Genomic DNA, 11,761 nt, shown 5'->3' on the forward strand with positions numbered 1-11,761 from the left:
CCCCTAGAGGCCACACGTCTGTTCACCGCTGGAGGACCCTGTGTCCAGCATACCCCCCCTAGAGGCCACTCATCCATTCACCATGCAGCTATCAGATGCCTACTCCACTATCCCATTTTAAAAGAGAGATTTATCTATTATATTTGTATCTCATGTGTATTAGCCTTCATGTATGTGTACCACATGCTTGTGAGGCACCCGTGGAGTCCAGAAGAGGGCATCGGATCCTCTGGAACCAAAGTTACAGTCGGTTCTGAGACTTCATGTGGTTGCTAGGACCCAAACTTGGGTCCTGTGCAAAAGCAGCAAGTGCTCTTAAGATACTGAACCATCTCTGCAGTAACAGTACTGCAGGTGTTATTCTCAAGTAACCCTTATTTTCTTTCATAGTGTCCCCAGAACACATTAGTATTCTGTGCATTAAATACGGAAGACTGATCATGGCACAATGTGGCAATGTTACAGGACATGCAGATTAGTATAAGGGTAGTAATCTATAGGGAAAATAATATATACACAGGGCTCAGTATTGCCATTTTCAGGCAACTTCTGAGGTCCTGGAGTAAATCCAGCACACACCCATCCTTCTGTTTTTCTATTGAGAGAACCAATTTGCTTCCAAATCTTATTCCTAAATTTTCATTCTCCACTAAAGAACTAATTTACTGCCCCCACTTAAAGAAATTTGGCTCAAAGAAAAGCTCTGCAAATGTTTTGAATCATAACAGAAAGAGGTAATTAACAGCCTCAAGAACCAAGAAGTCCCGCCTGGGGTGTCTTGGTGACAGTAAATAAGGGAATTATGCTCTGGGGAAAGCTGTGTTTGGAAGCAGTGCCTATCCAAACCTGAAATGAACTGACAGTCTTCACTGTCGCTAAGTGACACTGCCCAGAAGTGGGAAAACGACCTCTCTAGCGACTGCTCCAGCACGCCCCACCCTTGCGTCACAGTGCTTGGCTTCTTCCTAATAAGATTATGGTAATGAAGAATCTACAATGAACCAAGACACAAGAATGGAAGCAATTACTCCCCAACTCTGCTCTCAGAAACAGCACAGCATAAACACTTGGCTGTTCCAAGAAATGAGAAGAGTGTTCTAAGCCAACTGCTGGAAAAAATTATCAGGGAAATTCTATCCTGTACTCAATAGCTGTGCTGCAGAAGGGGTCAGAAGGCAGACTTCGAGTGCCTGCTCCTCAGCTAACTGTTAAGACCTTGGCTGAGCCATCCACTAATTTTGTCTCAGTTTCCTTTTCTGAAAAATATGGACTATTCATGCAGAAACCTAAAAACTTACTGTAAAGCTTTATACTCCCAGCATCGTGCCCTCGAGGTGTTACTGACCGTAAGAGTCTCCTCTGCTCCTCTGATACTGTGATCGCTAGTGGGGGAATTATTGTGGACGACAGGAGTTTCTTCCGACCAGAGCTTTGTGGCGGCTGCTTCTCGTAGGAGTCTATGGGAAGGGAGGTGAACGAGAACAGAACATGAGGGGAGACCGGTACATTCCGTTAGAGGATGCCTGGAGAGGAAAGGCCACGGTAAAAGTTCTCTCAGACTAAGTACTGTGCTCAGTGTTCGGGTCTACACTTTGGATTCTAGTAGTAAACTAAGGGATATTCAGACATTTTCCTCATTTTAGCGGCTTTTCAAAATAAGAACTAGAAGACTAAGCCCTTACATCCCAATGAACAAGGAAGTGTTCCCATAGTTAATTCGTGTGGTATCAGTACAGAACCACACAATGTGGCATAATGTCTGTGAGTCAAGTCAAGAGGGATTCTTGGTTCCTTCAGAAAGGTTTCTCTGTCTTTGAAAAGAATTTGCCTGTATTATTCACAAATGATGCAGGCCCTATACAGGAAATAAGCTTGGGTGTGAATTTAAGAAAATTATTATTTCATTAAAAATTTTTTATGTGGGCCAGGTTGTGGCAGGCTCATGCCTTTAATCTCAGCATTTGGGAAGCAGAGGCAGATGGATCTCTGTGAGTTCAAGGTCAGCTTGGTCTACAGAGTGAGTTCCAGGACAGGTTCCAAAGTTACACAGAGAAACCCTGTCTCAAAAAAAACAAAAAACAAAACAAAAAAACCCACAAAAAACAAAAAAAAAAAAAAACCATTATGTGTATGGATGTTTTGCCCACATGTATTTCTGTGTACCATGTGTGTGCCTGGTGCCCCCAGAGGCCAGGAGAGAGCATTAGAACCTGTGGAACTGAAGTTACAGATAGTTGTGAGCTGCCATGTTGTGCTGGGAATTAAACCTGGATTCTCTGCAAGAGCAGCCAGTGCTTTTAACTTCCAAGCTCTCTCCCCAGTCTCATATTATTTATGATTGTGTATGCATGTGCTGTGATGCGGGTGTATAGCAGGGGGCTCCACACAAGCCAGGGCCTTCTACACACATGGAGATCAGTGGACAACTTTTTGGGAGTCAGTTTTCTCTCTTCCCACATTATGTGGGTGATGGGACTGAACTGGGGCTGTCAGGCTGCATAGCAAGTGTTTGCCAGCTGAGCTATCTTACTGACCCCTAAGTTTGTTTCTAGTGAGCCAAATTTTTTATTTATTCATTTCTTGCATTTCAAGTTTTCTTTGATGACATCCTTAGCCTGAGATTCTTTGCCACAACCCTTAACAGTTACACCATGGCCAACCACTTTAATAATTGTTATGGTCTTGGGTAAGCCATGGTAAGATCGGGTCTCCTGATCTCCCTTTCTTCCTCTGACAATTTTTTATGCAAAAAATCTCACAATTTTGCACAGCCAGTTCATTTCTTGTGGTCTCCAGCCTTCTTAAAGCCAACAGCTCGGGGCTGGAGAGATGGCTCAGCAGTTAAGAACACTGACTGCTCTTTCAGAGGACCTGCGTTCAATTCCCAGCACCCACATGGCAGCTCACAACTGTCTGTGACTCCAAAATCTAAGATAAGAGCTCAGTGTAAAGGGTCTCCAGCAGCTTAACACATGCTCACCATGAAGACAGGTCTGTGCGAAATTACCACAAAATCAGCAGCAAACATCAGCTTGCTATTTAGTGAACAGAACAGAATGCCTGATTTGCTAGCTGCCAAACAAGGTCAGCAACTCCCTCCAGCTGCTGCGAAACCCACCGTATTCCACTCACCAAGTGAGCAAGGGGAGCTCAAACTGTAAATCCTTCCTCAGAGTAAGTAACTTTCCTGTCACTGTTTTGACTGTATCTTTCTGAATTCTTGGGACTTCATTTGTTTGTTTTTCAAGACAGGGTTTCTCTGTGTAACAGCCCTGGCTGTCCTGGAACTCTGTAGACCAGACTGGCCTCGAACACACAGAGATCCACCTGCTTCTGCCTGTCAAGTGTTGGGATTAAAGGCATACACCAGAATCAACTAGAAAAATACACTTATGGCTGTTTTTATTGGGTGGGGGTGTCTTCATTTTATAAGGGCAAAGAAAATGGCAGTGACATTATTGCCATTTCAGTTCATGAAACATCTACCTGGAAAAACCCTATCTCAAAAACAAACAACAAATCAAAAAGCACATGCACTTTGGAAAGATACATTTAGATAGCACTGATACTAGCTGCCCAAGATGAAATGAGAGACAGGGTGTAGGGGATGCTTTGTTATATTTCCTTCTGTTCCTTTCAGAATTAGATCAATTTGATCACACTAACTGCACCCAAATAAATAAGATTTTAAAATAAAAGTATTATATGGGACTTGGTGGACTGTGGGGAAGGCCCAAAGAGAGTGCACAGGCATCGATTGGAGTGCATCCCTTTGTGCTGGGAGTCAGAGTAAACTAGCCCAGTCTCTCGGTAGGTCTGGGTGGAGAACACATACATAGGAAATGTGCCTTTGACCAAGTCAGTCAGACCCACATGTTTGAGTTGGCAAGGCAAACTACTGCGGTCTTTCCACTGGTTTTCAGACTGGATGATTTCAGCCTGAATTTTAATTTTCAAATGCACAGTACATCCCTCCTCATATGTCTAGCCATATCAACTGTGCCAGGAGTCTGGACTCTCCAGTTGCAACCGAGGCTTACCAGTAATGAGCTGCTCCAAACGAACTCGCTCGTGGGCAGCGTGCTGATCCACCAAGACTAGCAGGTTTCCACCTACAAAACCATCCATGGTTAATGGTGTTTCATAAAGTGTGGAGAGAGAAAAGGGTTCATTCAAGCCACCCAATGGCATAAACAGAAGATACACTTAGTAGATACAATTGCACATTTTTATTTTTTGAGACAGGGTCTTGCTATATATATAGCCCTAACTGGCTTGGATCTTGCTGTGTAGACCAGGGTGGCCTTGACTTCACAGAGATCCACCTGCCTCTGCCTCCCAAGTGTTAGGACTAAAGGTGTGTGATATCACACCAACTCAATTACACTTTATATTAAAAAAAACCTTAAGATTATCAATAAATTAACAAATTCACCCCTGGTTAAAAAAAAAAAACTCTTTAACTCATCAGTATTTCATTTAGAAAAGAAGGTTACATTTTAAAATTTATTCAATACAGATTTAGCTTTATTAATTCAACTTTACTACAATGAGGAACTATTAGAAAATGCAATGTATACATTATAATCAGTGGACCTTGATTTGTAAGCCACTCTGAAACTCAAGAGCATACTTGTACACTTTAGATCAGAAGCCAGGGATTTTTTTTTTTTTTTTACAAAGAGTCAGAAAGAAAATATTTTATGCTTTTTAGGCCAGATGGATTCTGTCACAACTACTCAACTATTCATTTTGAGTCAAAGCAGCCACAATCTGTGCCACTATAGCTATGTTCCAATAAAACTTTATTTATGGACACTGAAGTAACTGCATACGATGTGGCTGTGTCAAGAAGTCTTCTTTCGTGTTTTTCCTAACCATGTAAGGATGTAAAAGCCATTACTTCCCTGACTGCAGAGAAACAGACCCTCACTGTTCTACTCACAGGCTGCAACTGTAGCTGTTTTAGGCCGGGGCTTTCCACACTATCCTGCGTGAACCTGTCACCTGGGAGCATATTCAATGCAGAATCTGATCAAGAGGTCAACAACGGGGCACAAATTTCTGCAATTCTAACTAACTCCCAGATGATCTTGCCTACTGGCCCCACTTTTTTTAAAAAAAATTTTTTTTGTTTTGTTTTGTTTTTTGAGACAGGGCTCCTCTGTAGCTTTGGAGCCTGTCCTGAAACTAAAATTTTTTTTATGAGGGCCAAAGAGGTGGTTTATCAGTTAAGAACACTTGTTTCTCATCCAGAAGACCTGGGTTTGGTTTCCAGCACCTCCGTGGGAGCCCACAACTGTCTGTAACTCCAGGTCTAGACTTGAGGCCTTCTTCTTGGTATCCACATGTGATGCACATGTATGTATGCAGGGAAGACATCCAGACATATAAAACACAAATTTTAACTAAACACATTTTAAATTATGTGTATTTGTGTGTCTCTGTATGAATGCGGAGGCTCACAGAGGCCACACATGGCGCGTTCCCTTGCCGGTGAGCCCCTGATGAGGGTGCTGGAGGTAGAATTCTAAAATGCGGAGGAGGCAAAGGAAAAATAAAGATAAACCAAACAAATAGGTTTAAAAAAAAAAGGAGCCAAAGAAAAATCACCAGAAACAAATACAGATGCTGAGACACATACATTCACACACATAGAAAACGCGTAAAAACTAAAACCAGAAACCACAATATGTAGAATTCTTGAGGAGCTGTGTGGCTCAATTAACCACTGAGATGTCTCTCCACCCCTCCAGGCCTCACTTTTAAGAGCAGGACTTCAGAATTTCAAGGACAAGCAAGGGAACAGAGAGTTTAGAAGTCAAACCTACAGGGAAGCCTCAGGGACAGGACAGTTATCCGTGACATTATTATACCTTTCAAAAGCTGTGTTTTATTATTTTGGACCAATAGATTGTAAGCTTATTGTTATTAATCATATTGAAACAAAAGTTCTTCTCTTGAATTTGATCAAAATAGAAAATGTCTTTTTCTTATTTCTATTAAAAGATTGAACATTTTCCTATGATATTGTGACAGTCTTGATTGTCAACTTGACACAATGTAAATCACAGAGAACTATCTAGAACAGGCTGGCCTGTGGGTGTGTACGTAGAGCACGATTTTGATTAAGTTGCCTGGAAGTACGAGGCACCATGCCCTGGGTTTGCGGCGCAAACTGAAAGAGCAGATGCGGCAAGCCAAGAAGGTGGCAAGCCTGTGCAAACCTCTCTCCTCCAGACTATGGGTGTGATGTGACTAGCTTCTTCAAATTCTTGTCTGGCTTCTCAGTGATGGAATGTACTATGAAGTTGTGAGCTAAAATAAACTCTCTTCCCTACATTGCTTTATGTCAGGATATGTCATCATGGCTACAGAATGAAACTAGGGGAGATACTCTCAAATTCCCAGCAGGAAAGCCTAAGATTTCAAGTAAAAGGAAACAGACAATTTACTTTTTATTGTTGAGACAAGATTCATTGTATCCAGACTAGCTGAAGACTACTATGTAGTTGAAGGTGACAGTGAACCTCTGATCCTCCTGCCTCATATGTAAGCATTCTGTCAATTAAGCAACACCGACATAAACACCCCAGCCGAGGTCAATCTCAGGTGTTGTTCTACACCAATCATCCTTTCTGAGAGGGCTCTCTCACTAGCTTGGGGATTATCGAGGATGAGTTTCGCTGGCCTGTGCACCCCAGGGATCCACCTGTCTCTGCTTCTCCAGCACTGGGATTATAAGTGCATGCCAGCACACCAGCTTTTGAAATTAATTTTTAAATTAATTAATTTATTATACTAATTATTTTTAGGTTAGAAGACAAAGTATTTCATCATGGCATATATACAAAAACATGTCACATACTTTGTTCTCTCTTTAAATACTTTTTAAAAATGTTTATGACATGCGTTAGAATGTATTTAAACTGAAGACTAGACAAAGGATGTGGATTTGGGATTTTTGTTTCCTTATTTCCTGATCCATATTCTAACATAGTCTTTTAAAAGTTTTTTAGCATTCTTTGAGAATTTCGTACATGTATACAATGCATTTTGACTGCACACACACCAGAGCTTTTCTGGGCCTTGAACTCAGGTTCCGTTGCTTGTGAAGCAGACACTTTCTGACTGAGCTCCCCAGGCCCAAGGCAGACTTCCGACAGCAGAGCTGGAGGGAAGGTTCAGCGGGTACAGCTACTTGTTGCCAAGCCTCAAGACCTGAGTTCTGTCTTTTGGTAGGAGGAGAGAGCCAACTCCTGGACCAAACCCTGAACAAGACCTGTTTTTTTCTAAATCTATAATCATGATAAAGTTGAATTGGTAAGTTGGGTACAGTAAGAAATTCACAATAATAAAAAAATAGAACAGGGCTGGGGTGTGTGACTCAGTGATAGAGAACTTATGTAGCATGCCCAGCACTGTAAAGATAAATAAATAATAGATAAATACACCTCTAACAGTGTGCCGGAATAAAACTGCTAACGTCATTTCTATTGTGGCCAGTACCATTATTAAATATAATAAGGTTTCTTTCAACATAAACAACGTAAACGGTACAGCTAATGTGTACTGTCTGCAGCTACAGAGTAATGCGCAGCTAGGGTAGAGAGCATGGATACACGGGAGTCATTGCAGCTTGGGTGGACCACGGTGAGACGATACGAGATGACGTCATGCAGCAGTGTGAAACTTAAGACTTGCCAGTTGCTTATTTCTGGAATTTTCCACATAATATTCTGACCTTGGTTGACTGTGGGTAACCGAGACTGAGCAACACAAGACCACAGACACAGAGACAACTCTGACAACTGTGCTCAGAACTCAAATCAAAGGCAGCCTCCTCACTCTCTGACAACTGTGCTCAGAACACAAATCAAAGGCAGGCTCCTCACTCTCTGCGGGCCCCTCCCTCCCAGGTCTCAGATTTCTGGTCTCTCTTTACAGTCCTCATGAGCAGCAATGGCTTGTGCCCCAGCTCTTCCAGACGGCCCTCGGTGCCAACGTCTCCACTGTCACAAAACCGAACAGGCGTCCCTTAGCAAACACCACTGCAGCAGACGGTGTCAGGTCCCAGGCAAGACCTCATTTTCTTCGTTTCTCTGGTTCCTTCCCCTCTTCTGCTGGGCTGCCTTTCGTTTCAGCTGTTACAGGTTTGACTTATTCTAGATTCAGGGCTTCACTTTCCACATTTCTAGGTGAGAAAACTCAACCACCAATCACCGGCCCTGTGCAGACAACTCAAATCTGTATCACCAGGTCAGAACACTCTAGCTCACACCTGCACTAGCCAAACACATTCCTGCGTCTCCTCGTGAACATTTCAAAGGGAATTTAGATTAAACTGGTGATTTTCATCCTCCCAGCCTGCTCCACCTCTTGGTCTTGCAACATCATCCACTTGGCCATGGAGGTCAGAAAACTAGGAGTTACCTTTGATATATCCCTCTCCCATAACAATCCATCACCAAGTCCTTTTGACTTTATCTCCTGCTTTCCTGATGCATCCACATTTTTCTGTTTGTTTTACTGGAGGTGAGGTCACACGTGGTAGCCCAGGCTACACTATCTAGCCTGGCACCAGTCTTCCTGCCTTGTCTTCTGAGTACTGGATTATATGCACAGGACACCACGTAGTCCTAATGCTTTTACTTCCCCTTAGTCTACCATGATCCTAGTAACCATTTCTTAGATGCTGCAGTTACCTTCTCAACTGTCTCTGTGAGTCTGTGTCCCAGAACTCCGCCCAAACTCAGTCCAGTCTCCAAACTGCAACTAGAAGAGTGCCCCTAAAACAGGACATGGTATGACAGGCAGCATTCCAAAGACAAAGACTAGGAAACATCCAACTGTTTCCAGCCAGTGTTGGGTGGGACAGAGCGAAGCTTGAAACACATTCAAGACCTGGCTACTGCTTCTTCCCAGCTCTGTCTCCACACTTACTCTTCTGCTGTCACCTAACAAGGAGGAAATTACAAGTTACTTGCTCACTGTCTTCCTTGACATGTTCATACTTCAGACTCATTTTACCAAGAACTGTCTGCTGACCTCCCTGGCAAAATCAAATCTCTCAGTATCAGTTTTTACACCATCCTCTACTTCTCCATAAGAGCTACCTTAAAATTTTATGTGTTTGTATGATTATTTCTCCCATCTATTTTTCCTATCATTGTACCCCGAGGGCCTAGTACAGTCCCTAGCAAACAAAAGGCATTCAAACAGTATTTGTTGAATGATTTATGTAAGAACTATTGTTTGATTTAAGCAAGTCACTACCTGATTCTGTATAATTTTTTAAATTTTACGAATATGAGTGTTTTGCCTAACCATACATCTATGACCACATGCATGCCTGGTGATGGAGGAGGCCAGGAGAGGGAGTCAGATCCCCTAATACTTGAGTTACAGACAGCTCTGTGAGCCACCATGCGATGCTGAGAATCTAACCCAGATTCTTCAGCTTCCTGATTCTGTGTAACTCTTGACAAACCTAGCAGAACACACCATATAAACTTACATAAACCGATTACTTTTGATGAGAAGACTGTAAATGAAGTGAGGGCGGGGGGGGGATGGGTCAGCAGGTAAAGCACCCGCCTTACAGCACCAGGGCTTGAGTTAGATCCTTAGAATCTATGTAAAAAGGCCTGGTACAGTGGTGCACACTTGTGATCGCAAAACTGGAGAGGAGAAGACAAGAAGAGGCCTGGAGCTCACTGGCCAGCCAGTCTAGCCTAACTGCTGACCTCCAGGTGAATTGGAAATCCTGTCTCAAAGGAGAGGGATGGCATTCCTGAATGTGACACCCAGGCTTACCCCCTAACTCCCATGTGTACAGGTGAGCACCTGTGTGTACACACAGTCATTAAAGGAGGATGAAGCTCAGCTGTAAAATAAATACTCGCTGTGCAAGCACGAAGGTGGAATTTGGATCTCTAGCATCTACATAAAAGCCTGAGTCTGGTGGGCCACACATGTAGCTGCAACAATGGGGAAGGTAGAGACAGGCAGATGAGGCAGGGGTGCTGCTGGACAGCCACTCTAGCAGAACAGTTGGCCCCAGGTATACAAGAAACCTTGTCTCAAAAGGTAGAGTGGGAAGTACTGGAGGAAGGCACCCGAAGTTACCTCTGGCCTCCATATGTCTGTCTGTCTGTCTGTCTGTCTGTCTGTCTGTCTGTCTGTCTGTCTGTCTGTCTCTCTTTCTCTCTCACGCACGCAAATGTCACAACGTAAGACATTTCAAGGGATTAGAAGATGAACTTCCCCCTTTGCCCACTCCCATTTTCATTTCCACAGTGAACCGGGTGTGCTGTGGTACAGGCCTGCAATCCCAGCAGTCAGGCTGAGGCATCAGGATACCATGAATGTGAGTCAATCCTGGGCTACATCTCAAAAGACCAAATCTTAATATGCCTCTTATGTACTTAAAGTCCATCTCCTTTAAAACCTGTCTCTTACTTTAGGTCAGTTTCCTTTATCTGTTTAAATCTCTGAAATTACAACAATTTCAAGTTGTTGATCCCAAACAAGTTGTCACATCCCACAACAAGAGTACCCCCAAGTACTGTAAAAGACAGTGGCCAGAACCCCAGCGGCTTATTAACTGAAGCAAACCCCGTGCTCACCTGCTTTGCCACTCTCCTCCACCTTCGTGCTCATTAGACAGGCTATAAACTTGTTATCCACTTGCTGGAGAACCTGCCATTCATTCAAACAATGTGACGATAACAATTAGCCAAGGCTTACCCACATCAAGAGCTAAGCTAACACTGTACATGCTAACACCCACAGCCGAAACTCCGGCGAGGAGCCGGCTAGAGGCCCCACAGGTGAAAGTGCTCTTACCCGAGTTTCGCCTTTGGGATCACAGGCAGCAGAGCTGACGCCTGCAAGCTGCTCTCTGACACATATGTGAGCTCGCTCCCGACAAACACACAAAGACTTGTTCTAAAACACTGACTAAGGTGCTGCTGACCGTGAGACAGTTCTAGATGGAGTGAAAGGATGGGTAGGGAGGCCAGGCTGGGACAGGAAGATCGCTAGCTAGCAAGGTCAGAGTACCTCTGCAATGTTTCCAGCAGAGAGACTCTGAGGAACACACGTGACCAGAGACTGCTAACGAACACAACACCTGTCTCCGCCTCCCAAATACTGGGATTAAAGGTATGTGCCATCATGCATTGCATAAAATACAAGTTTTCAACTGTGAAAAGCCAGGAAAGCCATTTTGGAAGAGCTAGTCTAAGAGCAGTTGTAAAAGCCACCACCAGCTTCAGACCGTGGAGGCTCCCTCTGTCCAGGCTCATGCTCCCCAGAGGTCTCAATCTGGACAGAAAAGTAGAGGAGACAGGGGTGTCCCTTTTGTTAATGAACCTCCCACTCTACAGCTTCCTTAACCTTTGCAGCTTCACATAGGGAGGGTCATTCAAAAGTGAGGATTCCGCACAGTTAAGGACAATGTTGATTTATAGATAATTTATTGGCATTTGTCATATAGTTATAAAATATAAGCTCCAAATACAGAGCTGCAGAACTGTTAAACACCCTTGGCATAATTCATTCCCTGAAAACCTACTCGCAAGCACTATCTAGAATATTCTTCTTTGCTATTGAAATTTTTGCATTTTTTGTCCTGATGATAAAAATTCAACTTTTAATCTCAGCACTTGAGAGGCAGAGGCAGGCGGATCTCTGTGAGTTCGAGACCAGCCTGGTCTACAGAGCTAGTTCCAGGACAGGCTCCAAAACCACAGAGAAA

General features: G+C 43.4%; 1 protein-coding gene across 1 annotated transcript in view; it reads right to left on the reverse strand.

The window, feature by feature from the left end:
- Positions 1 to 11,761, reverse strand: part of Mlh3 (mutL homolog 3) — a 34,722-nt gene that overhangs the window by 10,843 nt on the left and 12,118 nt on the right. The window contains exons 5-7 of the mRNA XM_005343655.3: positions 10,629 to 10,701; positions 4,041 to 4,112; positions 1,346 to 1,457 (exon numbers count right to left, since the gene is read on the reverse strand). Of these exons, the coding sequence (XP_005343712.1) occupies positions 1,346 to 1,457; positions 4,041 to 4,112; positions 10,629 to 10,701 (257 nt within the window). The remainder of the gene's footprint in view (positions 1 to 1,345; positions 1,458 to 4,040; positions 4,113 to 10,628; positions 10,702 to 11,761) is intronic.

Source organism: Microtus ochrogaster, chromosome 1 (genome assembly GCF_000317375.1).
Source record: "Microtus ochrogaster isolate Prairie Vole_2 chromosome 1, MicOch1.0, whole genome shotgun sequence".
Lineage (NCBI taxonomy): Eukaryota > Metazoa > Chordata > Mammalia > Rodentia > Cricetidae > Microtus > Microtus ochrogaster.